General features: G+C 36.3%; 1 protein-coding gene across 8 annotated transcripts in view; it reads left to right on the top strand.

The window, feature by feature from the left end:
• The window catches only part of TUSC3 (tumor suppressor candidate 3), a 214,047-nt gene that overhangs the window by 128,752 nt on the left and 68,294 nt on the right, over positions 1–17,001 (top strand). For 6 of the 8 annotated variants that reach the window (XM_070068482.2, XM_070068481.2, XM_070068486.2 and 3 more), the window contains one exon: positions 7,367–7,456. The exons of the other annotated variants lie outside the window; for them this stretch is intronic. In XM_070068482.2, the coding sequence (XP_069924583.1) occupies positions 7,367–7,456 (90 nt within the window). The remainder of the gene's footprint in view (positions 1–7,366; positions 7,457–17,001) is intronic. 8 annotated transcript variants of the gene reach the window in all.

Below are 17,001 nucleotides of genomic sequence, written 5' to 3'. Positions count from 1 at the left end.
AGCTTTATGTAAAGCTTAAAAACTGGGTATTAGGATATATTATTACAGTTTTCATATTTTTGAAAGGTTTTCCATCATATATACTTTGTGATTCATCAGTCGAAATGTATTTTTGGACCATTCAAAACAGTAAGACACTGTGACTAAAAATAGCATGGACAGAAATCTTTTCTTCTAAACTTACATGAATAAAATTATATAACAAAATATATAGGTACTGTCATTGCGATTTATTATTTTTTCTTGGTCATTTTTTCACTTAAAGATAAGCATGTCTGTGAATAGGTAATTTATGTATATAGCCAAATGTTTATTTGTGTGAAGAGTTAGGACAGCAGTAGAATGAAGTGAATTTGTAGATTTTTATCGTATACTTTTTTTAAATAAATGTTTTCTGTGAAGGGAAGCAATGGTTTCAATAGCTCAAGAAACATTTTTAAAAAGATTTATTTATTTATTTATTTGAAAGTCACTGAGAGACAAAGAGATAGAGAATTATCTTCCATCTGCTGGTTCACTCGCAAGATGGCCACAACAGCCAGTATTGGGCCAGGCCAAAGCCAGGAGCTTCATCTGGGTTTTCTACATGGGTGGTAGGATTCAAAACACTTGGCCAATCTTTTTCTTCTTCTGCTTTTCCCATGCCATTATCAGGGAGCTGGGTTGGAAGTGGAGCAGCCTGATCGGGAACTGGCACCCATATGGTATGCCAGCATCCCAGGTGCTTTTACCTGCTACATCACAATCCTGCGTTCTCAAGGAACATTTGAAAGTATTTACTTGTGGGTGCACCTTTTTAGCACTTGAATATGGTTGCCTGAATCATTTGCTGTACTAGAAAGTCAAAATCTGAAAACCTCAGTGTGAAGGTCCAGTACGTGCATCCTTTATACTCCATTCCACTGATGATTTTCTTATTTTGACTCAGTAGTCAGTTAATAATTGTTGCAATTGTAATCTTCAGTGTATAAATTATACTCTAGCATGAAATTAAATACATATTTAGTATTATGAAGCTTTTCTAAATGAGTCTGTGTGTATTCTTAACAAACTTTTTTTTTATTTCCTGACTATTTTCAACTTGTGGTTGGTTGAATCCATAGATGAAGAACCCATGGATATGAAAGGCTGCTGTACTTAGTATTTCACTTTTCATGATACTTTATTTATTATTAAACTAATTAAATAACTTAAAATTACTCATAAGTTTTATATTTTGTCAAATAAAATGACAGCTTTTGAATTTCAAATTTGTATTAGGAGTACAGTGGAAATGTATGAAACAAAATCCAAAAAGTATCGAAAGGATGTAATGATTAAAAAATAATAAAAGGCAAAACATTTTTTCCCATGTGAAATGTCTTGTGAAGAATAGTTCAAAGCGAAGTTGCTATAGATGAAGTGGATGTGAAACATGTTGGCCTTCTGCAGGAAGTATAGCATCTGAGTAGCTCATTTTGAAAAACAAGGAAAATAAATAAATGCTTAGAGGGAATACAGCTTTGGGCCAGTGGTGTTCTTAGTTCATCAGAGAGCTACTGAAACCTCTAGATGGAAGACTGTTGTGTGGCTGTGTTCAATTCATTGTTTATTAAATGCCTCCCTGTTGTATAAATGTTGGAAGTAAAGTGTTCTCTGCTTCAGTGAAATTGGGATTTGTAGCTGGATTTGGTTTTGTTTCTGTTTTTCTTTTGCATGTAGTCCATAGTATTAGAATTGTGGCTGACATGTAAAAAATGCTCAATAAATAATTGTTGAATAATTGAAAGTTAAATGGGTAAACAATATCAGGCTTAAGGAAATTTTGCATACTAGTTAGTATTTATAGCAGTTGTAGATAGGATGTGGCTGGGAATAGTACATGTTTTTGGTAGAATTCTTTTTTTTTTTAATTTTTTTTTTTTTGACAGGCAGAGTTAGAGAGAGAGACAGAGAGAAAGGTCTTCCTTTTTCCGTTGGTTCACCACCCAAGTGGCCGCTACGGTTGGTGCATTGCGGGTTGGTGCATTGCGGCCGGCATGCTGTGCCGATCCAAAGCCAGGAGCCAGGTGCTTCCTCCTGGTCTCCCATGCGGGTGCAGGGCCTGAGGTCTTGGGCCATCCTCCACTGCACTCCTGGGCCGCAGTAGAGAGCGGGACTGGAAGAGGAGCAAACAGGACTAGAACCCGGTGCCCATATGAGATACCAGTGTCGCAGGCGGAGGATTAACCAAATAAGCCACGTTGCTGGCCCCTGAAGGTGATCTTTGAATGAACTGCATCGAATCTCTAAGTAGCAGTTTTTACTCTTCCTGTCTCCATACTACTGTTTAGTCTCACTTTTGCCCTGAAGCTAGTGCTCAAAAAAAAAAAAAAAAATCCAGTTTCTGATATGATATGAAACTTTAAATACCCATGTGCCTCATTCTTTGGAGAAACAGAAGTATGTGGAGTTTTTGACAGACTTTGCTAGTCTTTAGATATTTGCTGATGGGGAGTGGAATAAAAACTTTATGTAAAAAGCTGGTCTAAAGCTATATGGAGTATTTTTACAATATTGTGAATTAAAAATTACATCTTTGGGGACCAACATTGTTGAACAGTTGGTTATGCTGCCACTTGCAACTCCTTGTACCAAAACTGCTAGAAACAGTTGTCTATATTCTTTCATTTTTAAAGGCTTTTACACTCACTTTTCATTGAAAATGTTCTTATGAAAGCACAAGTACTTTCCAGGGAATGAAATACAGTTTTTAATGTGGGTGTTTCTGTTACTGATCTCTCATCAGGATTGACAAGCTCTTCTTCATTCGTCTCCCAGTACACCACACTTCCAGTTCTTCTCTCTGCTGCATCTTCGTGGTCTGTGCTTGTTCCATTTTGTATTAATCATAAGAATCGTTTTCCTCCACATTGTTTTTGTTCATTGCCTCATTCCCAGCCTCTGGAATGATTCTTGAGCATATGTTAGTAGGATTTCAGTAAATAAACACTGATTGAATACATGAGAAATACTTATTTTTGATGATTCAGGGCATATGTCATTTATTCAGTATTTCCAGTGGTGGACTCAGATCATCTTTACCTTACTAGGTGTTATTTTGTTAATGCCCAGTAGAATACCTGGCAGATAATAAATAATGAAATCATGTGGAAGGATTTCATGGAGAGCCATACATAGGCCATGAGTATACTATCCAGGGGTAGTGTATAAGTATTGACTAGGTTGACATAACATTAGTAAGATGCACATGTAGGTCTTGTTGTCATGGATGGAGGGAGAAGCGATCAGAGTAACTGAAATGGAGTATACAGTGCTGGTTAAAGGGTAGAGGATGTGGTTCTATTTAGAAGTATGGGAATAAATTATGGAAGACTTTGGAACACCAGTAAAATTTATTGAACTAATATTGCATATCATGCACAGTTTTCAATGTACTATATAGATTTACTTAAAAACCCACAGCTTAAAGTGTAATACCAATAATATCCTAATATTGTAGTTAGGAAACAAGCCCAGTGTGACAAAATTTGACAAAGGTTGCGCAGATGCTGAAGACAGACTGGCCTTAAACTCAAGTAGTAAAATTAAGGAGCCTTTGTTGTCAATTACTCTGATGAAATACTGGGCATGATACTTTAAACATACCAGTGGTAGGTCTTAAGAATGCTGGAATTTCTGTGGTTGATAATACTTTTGTTTTTGAAATATTTTCATTTATAAGTATTTTAGTATCCCATATAGATAATGAAAACAAAAATACTTTTCATATTGTTTTATATTTGATCTTCCCCAAGCATCTGACAATTATTGAGCAATGTCCTTTGACACTGAGTTATATACCTACTTTCTTCATAACATTTTTTTTTACTTCTGTGTCCCAGGTCCTTCTCATAAATCAAATTATGAAATAGATTCTTCGTAGGGTTCTTTTCTTCTCCCCATACCTTCTCTTTTTGAGCAATTTCATTCATTCCCATGATTTTAGCTTTTCCCCAGACTGTCATTATGTAAGGAAGTATCTCTTAAAAGTCTTACTATGCAAGAGCATTTTGAAATCAGTGTTTTGAAAGCACAATCAATTGGTTCAAAATTGAACTCAAGATCTTTGTTAGCTGCCTCACTTTCCTTCGGACATGTGTTTGTTTCATTCTTTTTTTTTTTTTTTTAACTTTTATTTAATGAATATAAATTTCCAAAGTACGGCTTATGGATTACAATGGCTCCCCCCCCCCCCCGTAACGTCCCTCCCACCCGCATCCCTCCCCTTTCCCACTCCCTCTCCCCTTCCATTCACATGAGGATTCATTTTCGAGTCTCTTTATATACAGAAGATCAGTTTAGCATACATTAAGTAAAGATTTCAACAGTTTGCTCCCACACAAACATAAAGTGAAAAAAAATAGATGATTTTTTAAATGATGATGAAATCAGATCAGACCTATTGTCATGTTTAATCCCAGTGAGAGTCAAGTTGGGAATTGATAATTTCTTTTTTTTTTCTTTTTTTTTTTTTTTTTTACAGAAGATCAGTTTAGTATACATTAAGTAAAGATTTCAACAGTTTGCACCCCCATAGAAACACAAAGTGAAATATACTGTTTGAGTACTCGTTATAGCATTAAGTCTCAATGTACAGCACATTAAGGACAGAGATCCTACATGAGGAGTAAGTGCACAGTGACTCCTGTTGTTGACTTTACAAATTGACACTCCTGTTTATGGCATCAGTAATCTCCCAATGCACCAGTCATGAGTTTCCAAGGCTATGGAAGCCCCCTGAGTTCACTGACTTATCTTGTTTAGACAAGGTCATAGTCAAAATGGAGGTTCTCTCCTCCCTTCAGAGAAAGGTACCTCCTTCTTTGAAGACCTGTTCTTTCCACTGGGATCTCACACACACAGAGATCTTTCATTTAGGGTTTGTGTGTGTGTGTGTGTGTGTGTGTGTGTGTTTTTTGTTTGTTTTTTTTTTTTTTTTTTTGCCAGAGTGTCTTGGCTTTCCATGCCTGAAATACTCTCATGAGCTTTTCAGCCAGATCGGAATGCCTTTAGGGCTGATTCTGAGGCCAGAGTGCTGTTTAGGACATCCGCCATTCTATAAGTCTGCTGAGTATCTCGCTTCCCATGTTGGATCACTCTCCCCTTTATTTATTCTATCGGTTAGTATTAGCAGGTACTAGACTTGTTTATGTGCTCCCTTTGACTCTTGGTCTTTCATTATGATCAATTGTGAACTGAAATTGATCACTTGGACTAGTGAGATGGCATTGGTACATGCCACCTTGATGGGATTAAATTGGAGTCCTCTGGTATGTTTCTAACTCTACCATTTGGGGCAAGTCAGCTTGAGCATGTCCCAAATTGTACATCTCTTCCCTCTCTTATTCCTACTCTTATGTTTAACAAGGATCACATTTCAGTTAAATTTCAACACTTAAGAATAACTGTGTATGTTTCATTCTTTATCTCATTGAGTAGCATCACAAGCTGTGCTGTTGGTCACGGTAGAAGACTGGGGTTAGGTTTTCTTCTTTTTTATCATATCAGTCAATCTTCTATGCCTACTAAATCAACCTTTTGAATATCTCTTCTGTATGTCTACAGTTCTCACCATGACCATTGCAGTCTTTCATGTGTATCTGTGTATCAGTATCCAAACTGATTTATGTGGTCTGTGCACCATAATATAACTAGAGCATCTTTCTAAAATATAAACTTTTCCATGTCTTTCTGTCAGTGGTAACTGGATGTAAGAATACCAGTGGGATCAATAAAAGTAGGTAGAGAAGGAAGGGAATGGCAGGTGGAAGCAAAGCCAGAAATACACGGCGGTAGTTTCATTGGCTGGTTTAGTAGTGATCATTGTTAGGTACCGTAAGCATAGTATTGTAATAGTATTAGATGTCTGTTAGAAGCAAAACGTCACTGTTTATACTATAAATGTATTGGTTCACTAAATATGTCTTTTCTTATATCTTAAAATACACTCTTTCAGAAGCACTGTTTATATTAATAGCATAAATAACCCAGATTAGTATACTCCGACTTTCCTGATATTCCTGTGAGTTAAATATAGAATTTATTTTACACTCATAATAATTTTAATATCTTAAATGATATTTAGGTATTGAATCATTCATTCCCTATGCTCATTCTGGGTCTGACATTCTAACTTTAAACAAATACTTTGTAAAATACTTTCAGATAATGACTCAGTCTAAGCTAAAAAACAATATAAGTGACACTTGGCTTTTAAGAAGTTTAATTTTAGAATTAACAAGTGAGAAGAGGATTCAGATGAACCTCTGTAACCCTGGTAATGTCATTATTGTTTTCTGTTGAAACACCTTGACCCTCAAGCAGTTACAGAATAGCATCTATATTTATTCTTGAGGTTTAAATATCCCCCAAACCTTATACCATCCTATCTTTTCTCTTTAATAGCCTCTTCTTTAAAATTTGTGCACACCTAGATTGGTTACATCTCCAGTAATGCATTGTTCATTTTTATATTTAGCCTTGTTTGAGATTAATGCCTTTTAGAACCAGGCAGGTGTAGCAAAGGGAGGTGGGGCAAGTTACAGGACAGTAGGACTTGCTAGGTGCAGTTCTAACCTCAAGAGCATAATTAAGCCTAAATGTGTTGCAGTTCATGAATTTTAAACTATTGTATGATTTAAGCAAAGCTTCCTTACATGTAAATAAGTCCTCATGATTGAAATAGGACTTCTGGTTCATGTGTTTTCTTTCTTACCTTCCCTGTAATGTTGTGGATCTTAGAAGTTACTTTTCCAGATACAGCTTTTTTTTTTTTTTCCTGATAAATCCAGCAGGACAGAAGTGTAAATAATGTCTCTAACTTATTCTTCAGTTGTTTTTTTTGTGATTGTTTCAATCTCCAAATATCTTCTAAGTTTACTAAGTCATGTGCTTTGTTGAAAGCATTTAAATACTCTTACGGATGTAAGTACTGGACACCATGACTGGTGGTTCTTGGCAATCCAATCTAACATAGCAATGAAGTTAGGATCTAGAAAGTAATTATCCTGCCCAAAGATCTCATCTGTGCTTTTGACTGGCCCAGGTTAGAGCATAATATCAGATTGTCTATCATTATGCCAAATACTTGCCCTTTGTTATGCAGTCCTATCACTAATATATCTCTTCAGCAGAGTTAGTATCCAAATTCCATAGAAGTGGAAAATGAGATTCAGGGAAAATAAGTAATTTACCCGACCTCCCATAGTTAGTAAGTGAAAAAATTTTAGTGGATGAGCCAGTACACGATTTTAAGTTGTAGTTTCATGATGACTATTTTTTTTAAAGTGTAATAGTCCTGTATTCTTTTCATTTATACATGGGAACATTGTACCCTGTTTTTCAGTGTATAGTTTTTGCTATGACTTCTGGCCAGATGTGGAATCATATACGTGGACCTCCATATGCTCATAAGAACCCTCACAATGGTCAAGTGGTAAGTCTGCATTTTCTCAGCATCGATATTTTGAACTTTAGTCATGATTAATACACAGATCAAAATTATGCTTAGTATTTAAGAAGAAATTATTTTGTGTATAAATCAAAATATACTTCTCGTTTACTGCTTTGTCACACATGTAGATACACATCCACATATATTTGTAAGTGCACACACATAAAACTTTTTTATTGTGAAGACTGCTTTATTGTTGATTTTATAAAATATCAATTGGTGTATCTCTCAAACCAAATATACATACATAAACTATTTTCAAAGTTTGTGTACTGCTTTAGAAATAAATAATGCCACAGAAGATAGGGACTGTGTATAGCTATTGTCCCATCAGTTGTAAACTTGACTTTTTCCTGAAAAATTAATTAAAATATCAAAAGAACCCTGGAAGTCACTGCATTAGAATGTTAGCAACTCTTTGTCAAAAAATTAAAAATGGAATTGATGTGTTTTTACATTAGTAGTGGAGTCCACATTATAATTGCCACTGAATTCCTATCACTAAGTTTCTTCGCTTTCCTTTGGGTGGATAGGAAATACTGTGATATGTATGACAAAATACTCTGAATCTCAGTATGAGGTTGATGAAGATGAATAACAATTTGAAAATATGTTTTTTTTTATAGTTTTTACTTTTTGTTTTTGAAAATACACAGGTGTTGAGAGGATAATAGGATGTTGTCAACTCATAACTGATCTGTTCCCCCAACTGCCCATCTTGTTGTTTTGAAAAAAGTGCTCAGTATCACTTCTTTAAATACATAAATAGTGCTTATGTTCTTCCTAGCGAGCTCTCCTGACTGCAGATTTTAAGAACCAATTGCAAATTATCAGTTGTACTCGTTAATTCTACACTATGATCAATTCATACTGTTTTGTGAATATTATCAGATTTCTCCAAAGATAGCAAAGATATGGAGTCAATGTTAAACCCTTTACTGTGTTTCTGAAGTCTGTCATTATCCAGGGAGAATAGCTACTCCAAAATATGTTCAATATTCAGAGTGAAGTCTAACAGTGAGAAAGAGTTGGAAGCTATTATAGAACAAAGTTATTACTATGCCCCCCCATCTTTGACTCTTCACACAAATTCAGCCTTCTCAACGAGACCGTTCCCTGACCGTCTCTTTAAAAGTCTAGCCCTTCCCTCTTGCCTGCCTTTCCAATCAACATCTCTTTCCTGTTATATATATATATATTTTTTTTTTGCATAGCACTTAGCAGTTTATAACCTGATGTATATTTACTTATTTGGCATCATTTTTCTGGTCTGCCTTTTGCCATGACCTCAATATTTAAACAACTCAAAGCATGGACTTTACCTGTTTTTGTTAATGATAGATTTCTATTACATAGAGGAAGGCTCAGTGCAAAAATTTTTATCTCTTTTATTTTAGTAAAACTCAAAATGTTAACTTATGAAATCTTATGAATTTTTTATTACTGCTATTAGTAGTCTTCTGAAGTAATATCCCTGGAGTTAAAATATATTATTAATCTTTGTATTCACATTATTTATAGTTTGCCAAAGTATATGAAAAATTTATCAACATTCTTATGAAATAGTTTAGCATGTCACTGTAGTCTCCATCTTGTATGTCACCCACCATTTGCTAATTCATAAGTCCTGCATGTACTTTACTGGAATAAGCTCTAAAGGTCTTCGTGTTGATAGTAACAGCAGATGCCATCTTTCAGTTATTGAAAACATATGAGGTATTGGGCTTTGCAGAGGATTTTTTTTTAAAATCATACTCTGATTGTAGCTACAATATTGATGTACATGGAACTGAGTTACCAGTTAAGATGGAAATCTGAAATGGTTCATTTTCAAGTTTATACCTCTGCTACTTTGCAAGAAACTAGCTGGGTGTTAGAGTGTTTGTATTGCTCCTTATCACCTAAACATAAGCTTTATTTTGCTACTCTTTCTTGTTATGCCCGTACTTCTCTCATATTGGACCCATCCTTCAGACTCACCTAATCTGCCCCTCCCCCTGAGATTCAGCCTTCTTTAACTACACTGGAATTTTAGCCTCTTTCTTCTTTTTATATTTATGAACATAAAATAATCCATTTAAGTTTCACATATTTTCTTTCATTGCAGTAATTTTTAAATGTTTCATATATCCTATGTGAGCCAAATTTGTAAACATAAGGAATATCTCTTTAACCGTTTTTCATCTGTACAACTTGTATATAGTTGGTCTTCAATAAATATCTTGTTAAATATGGCTCACTCACACTGGGACATGATTGTTTCTTCAGTTGGATTTCCTTAATTGCCTTTTAAATTTTTTTTCTGCAAATCAGAAGAGTAATAGGTCCAATATGTTACAATTTAGTTTGAATCTGTTATGAATCCTAATGTGACCAGATATTTTTAAAAAAGATTTATTTATTTGAAAGTCAGAGTTAGAGAGAGAGAGAGAGAGAGAGAGAGAGAGAGAAAGAAAAGAAAAGAAAAGAAAAGAAAAGAAAAGAAAAGAAAAGAAAAGAAAAGAAAAGAAATGAAATCTTCCATGGGGTGGTTCACTCCCCAGTTGGCCGCAATGGTTAGGGCTGGGACAGGAGCCAGGAGCTTCTTCCAGGTCACATATGTGGGTACAGGGGCCCAAACAATTGGGCTATATTCTACAGCTTTCCCAGGCACATTTGCAGGGAGCTGGATTGGTGTGGATCAACCAGGACTTGAACTGGCACCATGTGGGATGTGGTGCTGCAGATGGCAGGTTAGCCCACTGCCGCACAGCGCCGGCCCTGAACATTTATTCTTTAAGTACAGATTAGGGTAGACAGGACTTATTTATTGATCTAGAAATTTTTTTATCCTCTTCCACATTCTTATGTTATTGATTTGCAAAAAGCAACCATGTAACTCTTGAGAAAAGATACTCTGGCACAGAGAAGAACATTAAGAAAATAGAATATTCTGTTCTTTTAAAAAGAAAAGTACTTTCTTCATTCATGTATCTAATTGTCAGATGTATTTATCTAAACTTATCAACACCATTGTCAATAATTACAGAAATTACAAAGCTTAAATCTTAAACGTAAGATACTTAAAAAGTTTATCAGCCTAAACTCTTCACTTCTTTATATTTTAGAAAAATACTGTGTTTTCATATATTTAACAAAGTTATTAGAATTGAGCTAAGGAATCATAGCAGTCTTAGCAATAGAGGATCTTGCTTCTATACAGAACATTGCATGAGTGTTAGGTGAGATATTAACTATAAGCGGTTGGACAAGGCCCTTGATATGTCTACAGTAGAATGGTGTGGTAGAGCATGGCCCATCAGTAGATAGAGTTCTTTTCTTTTGACTGTTACTATATTTTAGGAAAACAACTCCTCCTACTTCTTTTTACATGCAAAATGTCAATATCTACAACAACAGGAAATTATGGTTTAAATGTTGTTTTGAAGAATTAATGCATTCACTAATGTGTCTTCATACTGAGGAAACATTGTAGAATACCTTTGCTTTATAATATGAAGATGGATACTGTCAGAGAATTTCTACTTGAAACAATGCTTGTCCATTAAAATGATAGTAGTTGGGGCTGGCATTTTGGCCTACCAAGTTGAGCCACCACCTGCCATGCCAGCATCACATATGGGCACTGGTTCCAGTCCTGGCTGCTCCACTTCAGATCCAGCTTCCTGCCAATGTGCCAGAGAAAGGCAGCAGAGGATGGCAGAAGTCCTTTGGCCCCACCACCTATGTGGGAAACCCAGATGAAGCTTCTGGGTCCTGGCTTCCAGCTGGCTCAGCCCTGGCCTTTGCTGCCCTTTGAGGAGTTAGTCATTGGATGGAAGATCTCTCTCCCTCTCCCCCGTTCCCTGCACTCCCCCTCTCCCCCCTGCGTCTCTCCTCCTCTCTCCCTCCCTCTTCCTCTCAGTAACTCTGCCTTTCAAATAAATAAAATAAATCCAAAAAAATTAAATTAAAAAAAAACAATGAATGTTTTCTTTGTAATAGATGTATTTAAATTATGTGGTAATTGAATACTGTAATCAATACACATTTATTCTCAAGTGTTGAAACTTAAAAATAAATTTTTTGGTAAAACTTGAAAATTAACACTGTCCTTTTGGTTATTTCTTCATATTTTAGCACACATGCACACTCACACACAAATACTTGCATTTTTCTAAAAAGAGCTGTAAAGTTTTTATATTTTTTGAGAATAACTATAATGAGGCTGTTTATCACCTTCCATTGAATGGATTAAAATGACAAAAGGAGTATTTTATGAATATTGAAAGGATATTATAATATGGCATTAACACATGACAGATGTACACTTAGTGGAATAACATAGATGATAATAGGACTTTTTATTAGGTTGTCCAATTTTTTTTTTTTTTTTTTGACAGGCAGAGTGGACAGTGAGAGAGAGAGACAGAGAGAAAGATTTTCCTTTTGCCGTTGGTTCACCCTCCAATGGCCGCCGCGGCCAGCGTGCTGCGGCTGGTGCACCGCGCTGATCCAATGGCAGGAGCCAGGTACTTATCCTGGTCTCCCATGGGGTGCAGGGCCCAAGCACTTGGGCCATCCTCCACTGCACTCCCTGGCCACAGCAGAGAGCTGGCCTGGAAGAGTGGCAACCGGGACAGGATCCGGCTCCCCGACCGGGACTAGAACCCGGTGTGCTGGCGCTGCTAGGTGGAGGATTAGCCTAGTGAGCCATAGCGCTGGCCAGGTTGTCCAAATTTTTTAAATAAAACTGAGTAACCATTTATTTTAGTCTATGTTGTGCTGCTTTAGCAGAATGTTAGCTCCTGGGTAATTTTTAAGGAAAGAAATTCGTTCTCGTAGTCCAGAGGCTGAAATGTTCAATATCAGGGTGCAGGCAGCTGTCAGTGGCCTTCTTGCCACATCATCCCGTGGCAGGATGCCAAGAAGGGGAGCGACAAAAGGATGCTAAAGTCATCGTATTAGGAGGCACCCACCCCTAGGATAACAGCATTAATCTCTTTATGATGGCAGAGCCCTCAAGACCTCATCATTTCTTAACGGTTACATTTCTTAATACTGTGAAAATTGCAGTGAAATTTCAACTTGTGTTTGGGAGTGGCCACACGCCGAAACCATGGCACGGGTATTCTTATATTTCACAGATTAATTTACAGCAGATCCTTACACACAAATAGCAGCTAAATGGATCCTAGTTTTTTTTTAGGGTTTTCTACATGAATTACATCGGTACATTTTTTTTGTCTACTCTTGATTTATGTTTAGTGTTTTGAGAACTTAATGTATTAAAATTATAAATTATGTTTTCAGTGTTAAGTCGGAATGCACAAACTTTGTAAATAATTTGGATTACCACTATCAGTGTCTCTGATTTCTAGAAATAATTTTTTATTCCCTTTCTTTCATGTGGTACTCTAAATAGCATTCTGGGTAGTGATAGGTTATTTTGTGTCAGATTTTTAATGCATATTTTAATTGCTGGTTGTCCTTTGTGTTTTATTTAATAAGACCATTTGACATGAGATATACTCTGTTAACCATTTTGTAATTGTGCAATATAGAATTGTTAACTAGGCAAAATATTGTACAGCAGAATTCAAGACTTAATTTATATAATTGAAATTTTGTACATATTAAAAGCTACTTCCAACTCCCCTTTTAAGTAGCTCCTGGCAACTACCATTGTACTCACTGTTTCTGTGAGTTTGACTATTTTGGATACCTCATGTAAATGGAAACATGCAGTATTTGTTCTTGTGCCTAGATTGTTTCTGTGATACCCTCAAGGTTTATCCATGTGTTGCTAAATGGCGCGATTTCTTTCTTTTTTAATGACCAGTGGTCTATTGCATTTGAATGGTACATTTTCTTTATTCACTCATCAATGGATATTTGGATTTTTCTAATTTTAGCTTTGTGCTTCAATTCTAAATAATGCTGCAATGAATAGAATTGCCAAGTACCTCTTCAGTACTTTGCATGAATATCCAGAAGTAAAATTGCTGGATATTGTAGTACCATTATTTTTAATGTTTTGAGGACCTTCCTACTATTTTCAGCATTAATTACATTGTTTTATTTCACCAGTGTGTATAAGGGTTTGCTTTTTCTCCATATCCTGCCCAACACATTCTCTTTTTTGGCAAGAGTTGGGGTGGGGGATCATGATAATAGCTACTCTAACATGTGAAGTGTTATCTCTTTATGATTTTGAGTTTCATTTCTTTGGTGATTATTCAAGCATCTCTTATATATCTGTTAGCCAATTTTGTGCCTTTGAAAAAACACCGATTTCCTTTTCTCATTTAAAAAATCTTGTTATTTGTGTTTTTCCCTGTTTTTTAAATGTTTTAAAGAATTTTTGACTGGCATAATTATATACAGTATTAGATCTTAATATATTAATACACATGTATACATTGTGTACTGATCAAATTAGTGTAATTTCCAAACCTACCACCTCAAGCATTTATCATTTCTTTGTTGTGAGGACTTTAAAAATCCTCTTCCAGCTATCCAGGGATACATGGTAAACCATTGTTAACAACAATGACTCTACAGTGCAGTAGAACGCCAGACTAATTTCCTCTTATCTAACTCTTGTATTGTACCCATCGACTAGTTTCCCTTCATTCTACCTGGGCTTGTTTCCTGCCACTTCCTGCTAACCATGTTCTATTTCTATTTCTGAGATACCAGTTTTTATAAAACACATGTGAGTGAGATCATACAGCATTTCTTTTTCTGTGACTAGCTTATTTCATCTCATGTAATGTCACATAGGTTCTTCCTTGTTGTTGCAAACGATAAGATTTCAACAGTTTTCTCACTCAAGTTGTATTCTATTATGTACCTGTACTACTTTGCTTTATCCATTATTTGTTGATGGACAGTAGGTTACTTCTACATGTTGGGGATTGAGAATAGTGCTGCAACAAACATAAATGCACACGTCTCTTCAACATATTGATGTAATTTTCTTCAAATATCTACTCAAATATTTCTTAAAATATTTATTGTGGTGGAATCGCTGCATCATACAGTAGCTCTATTTTTAATTTTTTATGGATGCCAATAGTTTTGACAGCTTATGTGAAATACTTCTTTAAAAACAAATTCATAAAACCTAACATGGAAACGTATTTTAAAATTTATGCATGTGAAAAGTAGAGCAACAGAAGAAGAACACACACACACACACACACACACACACACACACGGAAAGAGACAGAGACTCTTCCATTCACTAGTTTACTCCCTAAATTCCCACAACAGCCAAGCCTGGACCACGCTGAAGCTAGGAAGCAGGAACTTCATCAGAATCTCCCATTTGAGTGGCAGGGGCACAAATACTTGAGCCATTATGTGCTGCCTCCTGTCATATTCGGTAGGAGGAAGCTGGATCAAAAGCAAAGGCAGGACTTAGTTCTAGGAATTCCAGTGGGGGATTTTGTGTCACAAATACAGCTTAACCTGTTGCGCGATAATTCCCATATAGGCAAAAATAGTTTCTTAAGAGCCTCATTTGTATTTGAGATATCTATTTCCTTTTTTTCAAATTTTCCTCAGATATAGGCTTAGGGATTAAAACACCATTAAAGGCACCAACATTTATTATCATGTACTAAAGTTCAAGTCCAAGCTGTGTTCCTGATACCAGCTTCCTGCTAATGCAGACCCTGAGATGCATCAATGATAGCTCAAGTAATTGAGATTTTGCTATACTCTGGGGAGATCGGCATGGATTTCCTAGCCCCTGGCCTTGGCCTGGCTCAGCCTTGGCTACTGTGGGCATAGGAGGAGTGAACTAATGAATAGGAGCTAACTAGCTTGCTCACTCATGCTCTTGCTGTCTTTATCTCTCTGCCTTTCAAATAATGATTAAAAAGAAAAACTTGCCTAGAAATAACTACAGCATAGTTTCATTGGTGTGTTCTCCTAAACATTTAAAGAATAAAGAATAGTACAATAACATGTTCTTTTTCATGTCTTCACAATAGTAGTTATCATCATGTCACGTCAGATCTAGGACTCTTAAGCATTTGTTCCAGAACCAATCTGGTAACAATCCTAAATTACTGTTTGCCCTGTGAATTCTTTATTTCGTTATTCCTGAAGGATAGTTTCTTGAATATAGAATTCATGGGTGGAAAATTTTTGTGTTTTATTGTTTGCAATTGGGACTTTGAGTACTTCATCCCATTCCCTCCCTCCTTAAAAGGTTTCTGTTGAGAAAACTACCACTACTAGATGTGGATTCCCATATAAGTATCTTGACTATCTTGACACTTTGTTTTTAGAATTTTCTCTTTGTTTTTATTTTATTTTATTTTATTTTATTTATTTATTTATTTATTTTGACAGGCAGGGTGGACAGTGAGAAAGAGACAGAGAGAAAGGTCTTCCTTTTGCCGTTGGTTCACCCTCCAATGGCCACCGCGGCTGGCGCGCCGTGCTGATCCAAAGGCAGGAGCCAGGTACTTCTCCTGGTCTCCCATGGGGTGCAGGGCCCAAGCACTTGGGCCATCCTCCACTGCACTCCCGGGCCACAGCAGAGAGCTGGCCTGGAAGAGGGGCAACCGGGACAGAATCTGGCGCCCCGACTGGGACTAGAACCTGGTGTGCTGGCGCCGCTAGGTGGAGGATTAGCCTATTGAGCCGCGGTGCTGGCCTCTTTGTTTATTTTACAGGCTGATTGTATAAAGCCTTACAGGGATCTTTTTTGGTGGTGTTGAATTGGGGTCCTTCTTAGACCCAGATGTCCATATCTTTCCATAGATTTAGGTAGGTTTCAGCAATTATTTCATTGAATAGGTTTCCTAAACCTTTTTACTTTTCTTCTGGTAATTACATCCATAATACAAATGGCTGCTCGATTAATGATGTCCTATATGCCTCAAAAACATCCTTCATTCTTTTTAATTTTTTTCCCTTTTTGTTCTGACTGGATTATTTCAAAAGGCCTGTCTTCAAGCTCAGATTTTTTTTTTTCTGCCTGCTTAATTTTGCTGTTGAGGTTTATCTGCTGAGCTTATCAACTGTATTTTTAAGTTCATTTCTTACATTCATTAGCTCTAATATTTCTTTTTTGAATAAGATTTTACCTTTTTAAAGTGCAGAGCAGTCGCAAGAGAGAGAGAGAGAAGATAAGAGAAAGACCTCTTCTGTCTGGTGGTTCACTCCCCAAATGGCTAAGCTGGGACCCAAGTACTAGAGCCACCTTCTGCTGCTTTCCTAAGCAAAATGAGCACGAAACAGCATCAGAAGTGGAGGACCCAGGCCTGAAACCTATACCCTGATAGCGGATACTGATAATGCAAGCAGTGGCTTTATCTGCTTTGCAACAATGCCTGCCCAGTTCCAGTATTTCTGATTGATTCTTTATTATGAACTGTGTTTCTTTGCAGCACGAATTTATAGTGTGACTTATCTTCCTAGTGCTATTGAACTTTCTGTATTTACTCACTTGTATCTCAGCAAACATTTAAAATTGTTCTTATTTAAAATTGAGTTTCTGTTTTTTTACTGGTCTGTTAGAAATTATT

Source organism: Oryctolagus cuniculus, chromosome 2 (genome assembly GCF_051225735.1).
Source record: "Oryctolagus cuniculus isolate XC-2025 breed Fujian yellow rabbit chromosome 2, ASM5122573v1, whole genome shotgun sequence".
NCBI lineage: Eukaryota > Metazoa > Chordata > Mammalia > Lagomorpha > Leporidae > Oryctolagus > Oryctolagus cuniculus.
The sequence above is the reverse complement of the archived record's forward strand: the minus strand, read 5'-3'. Positions and strand labels throughout refer to the sequence as shown.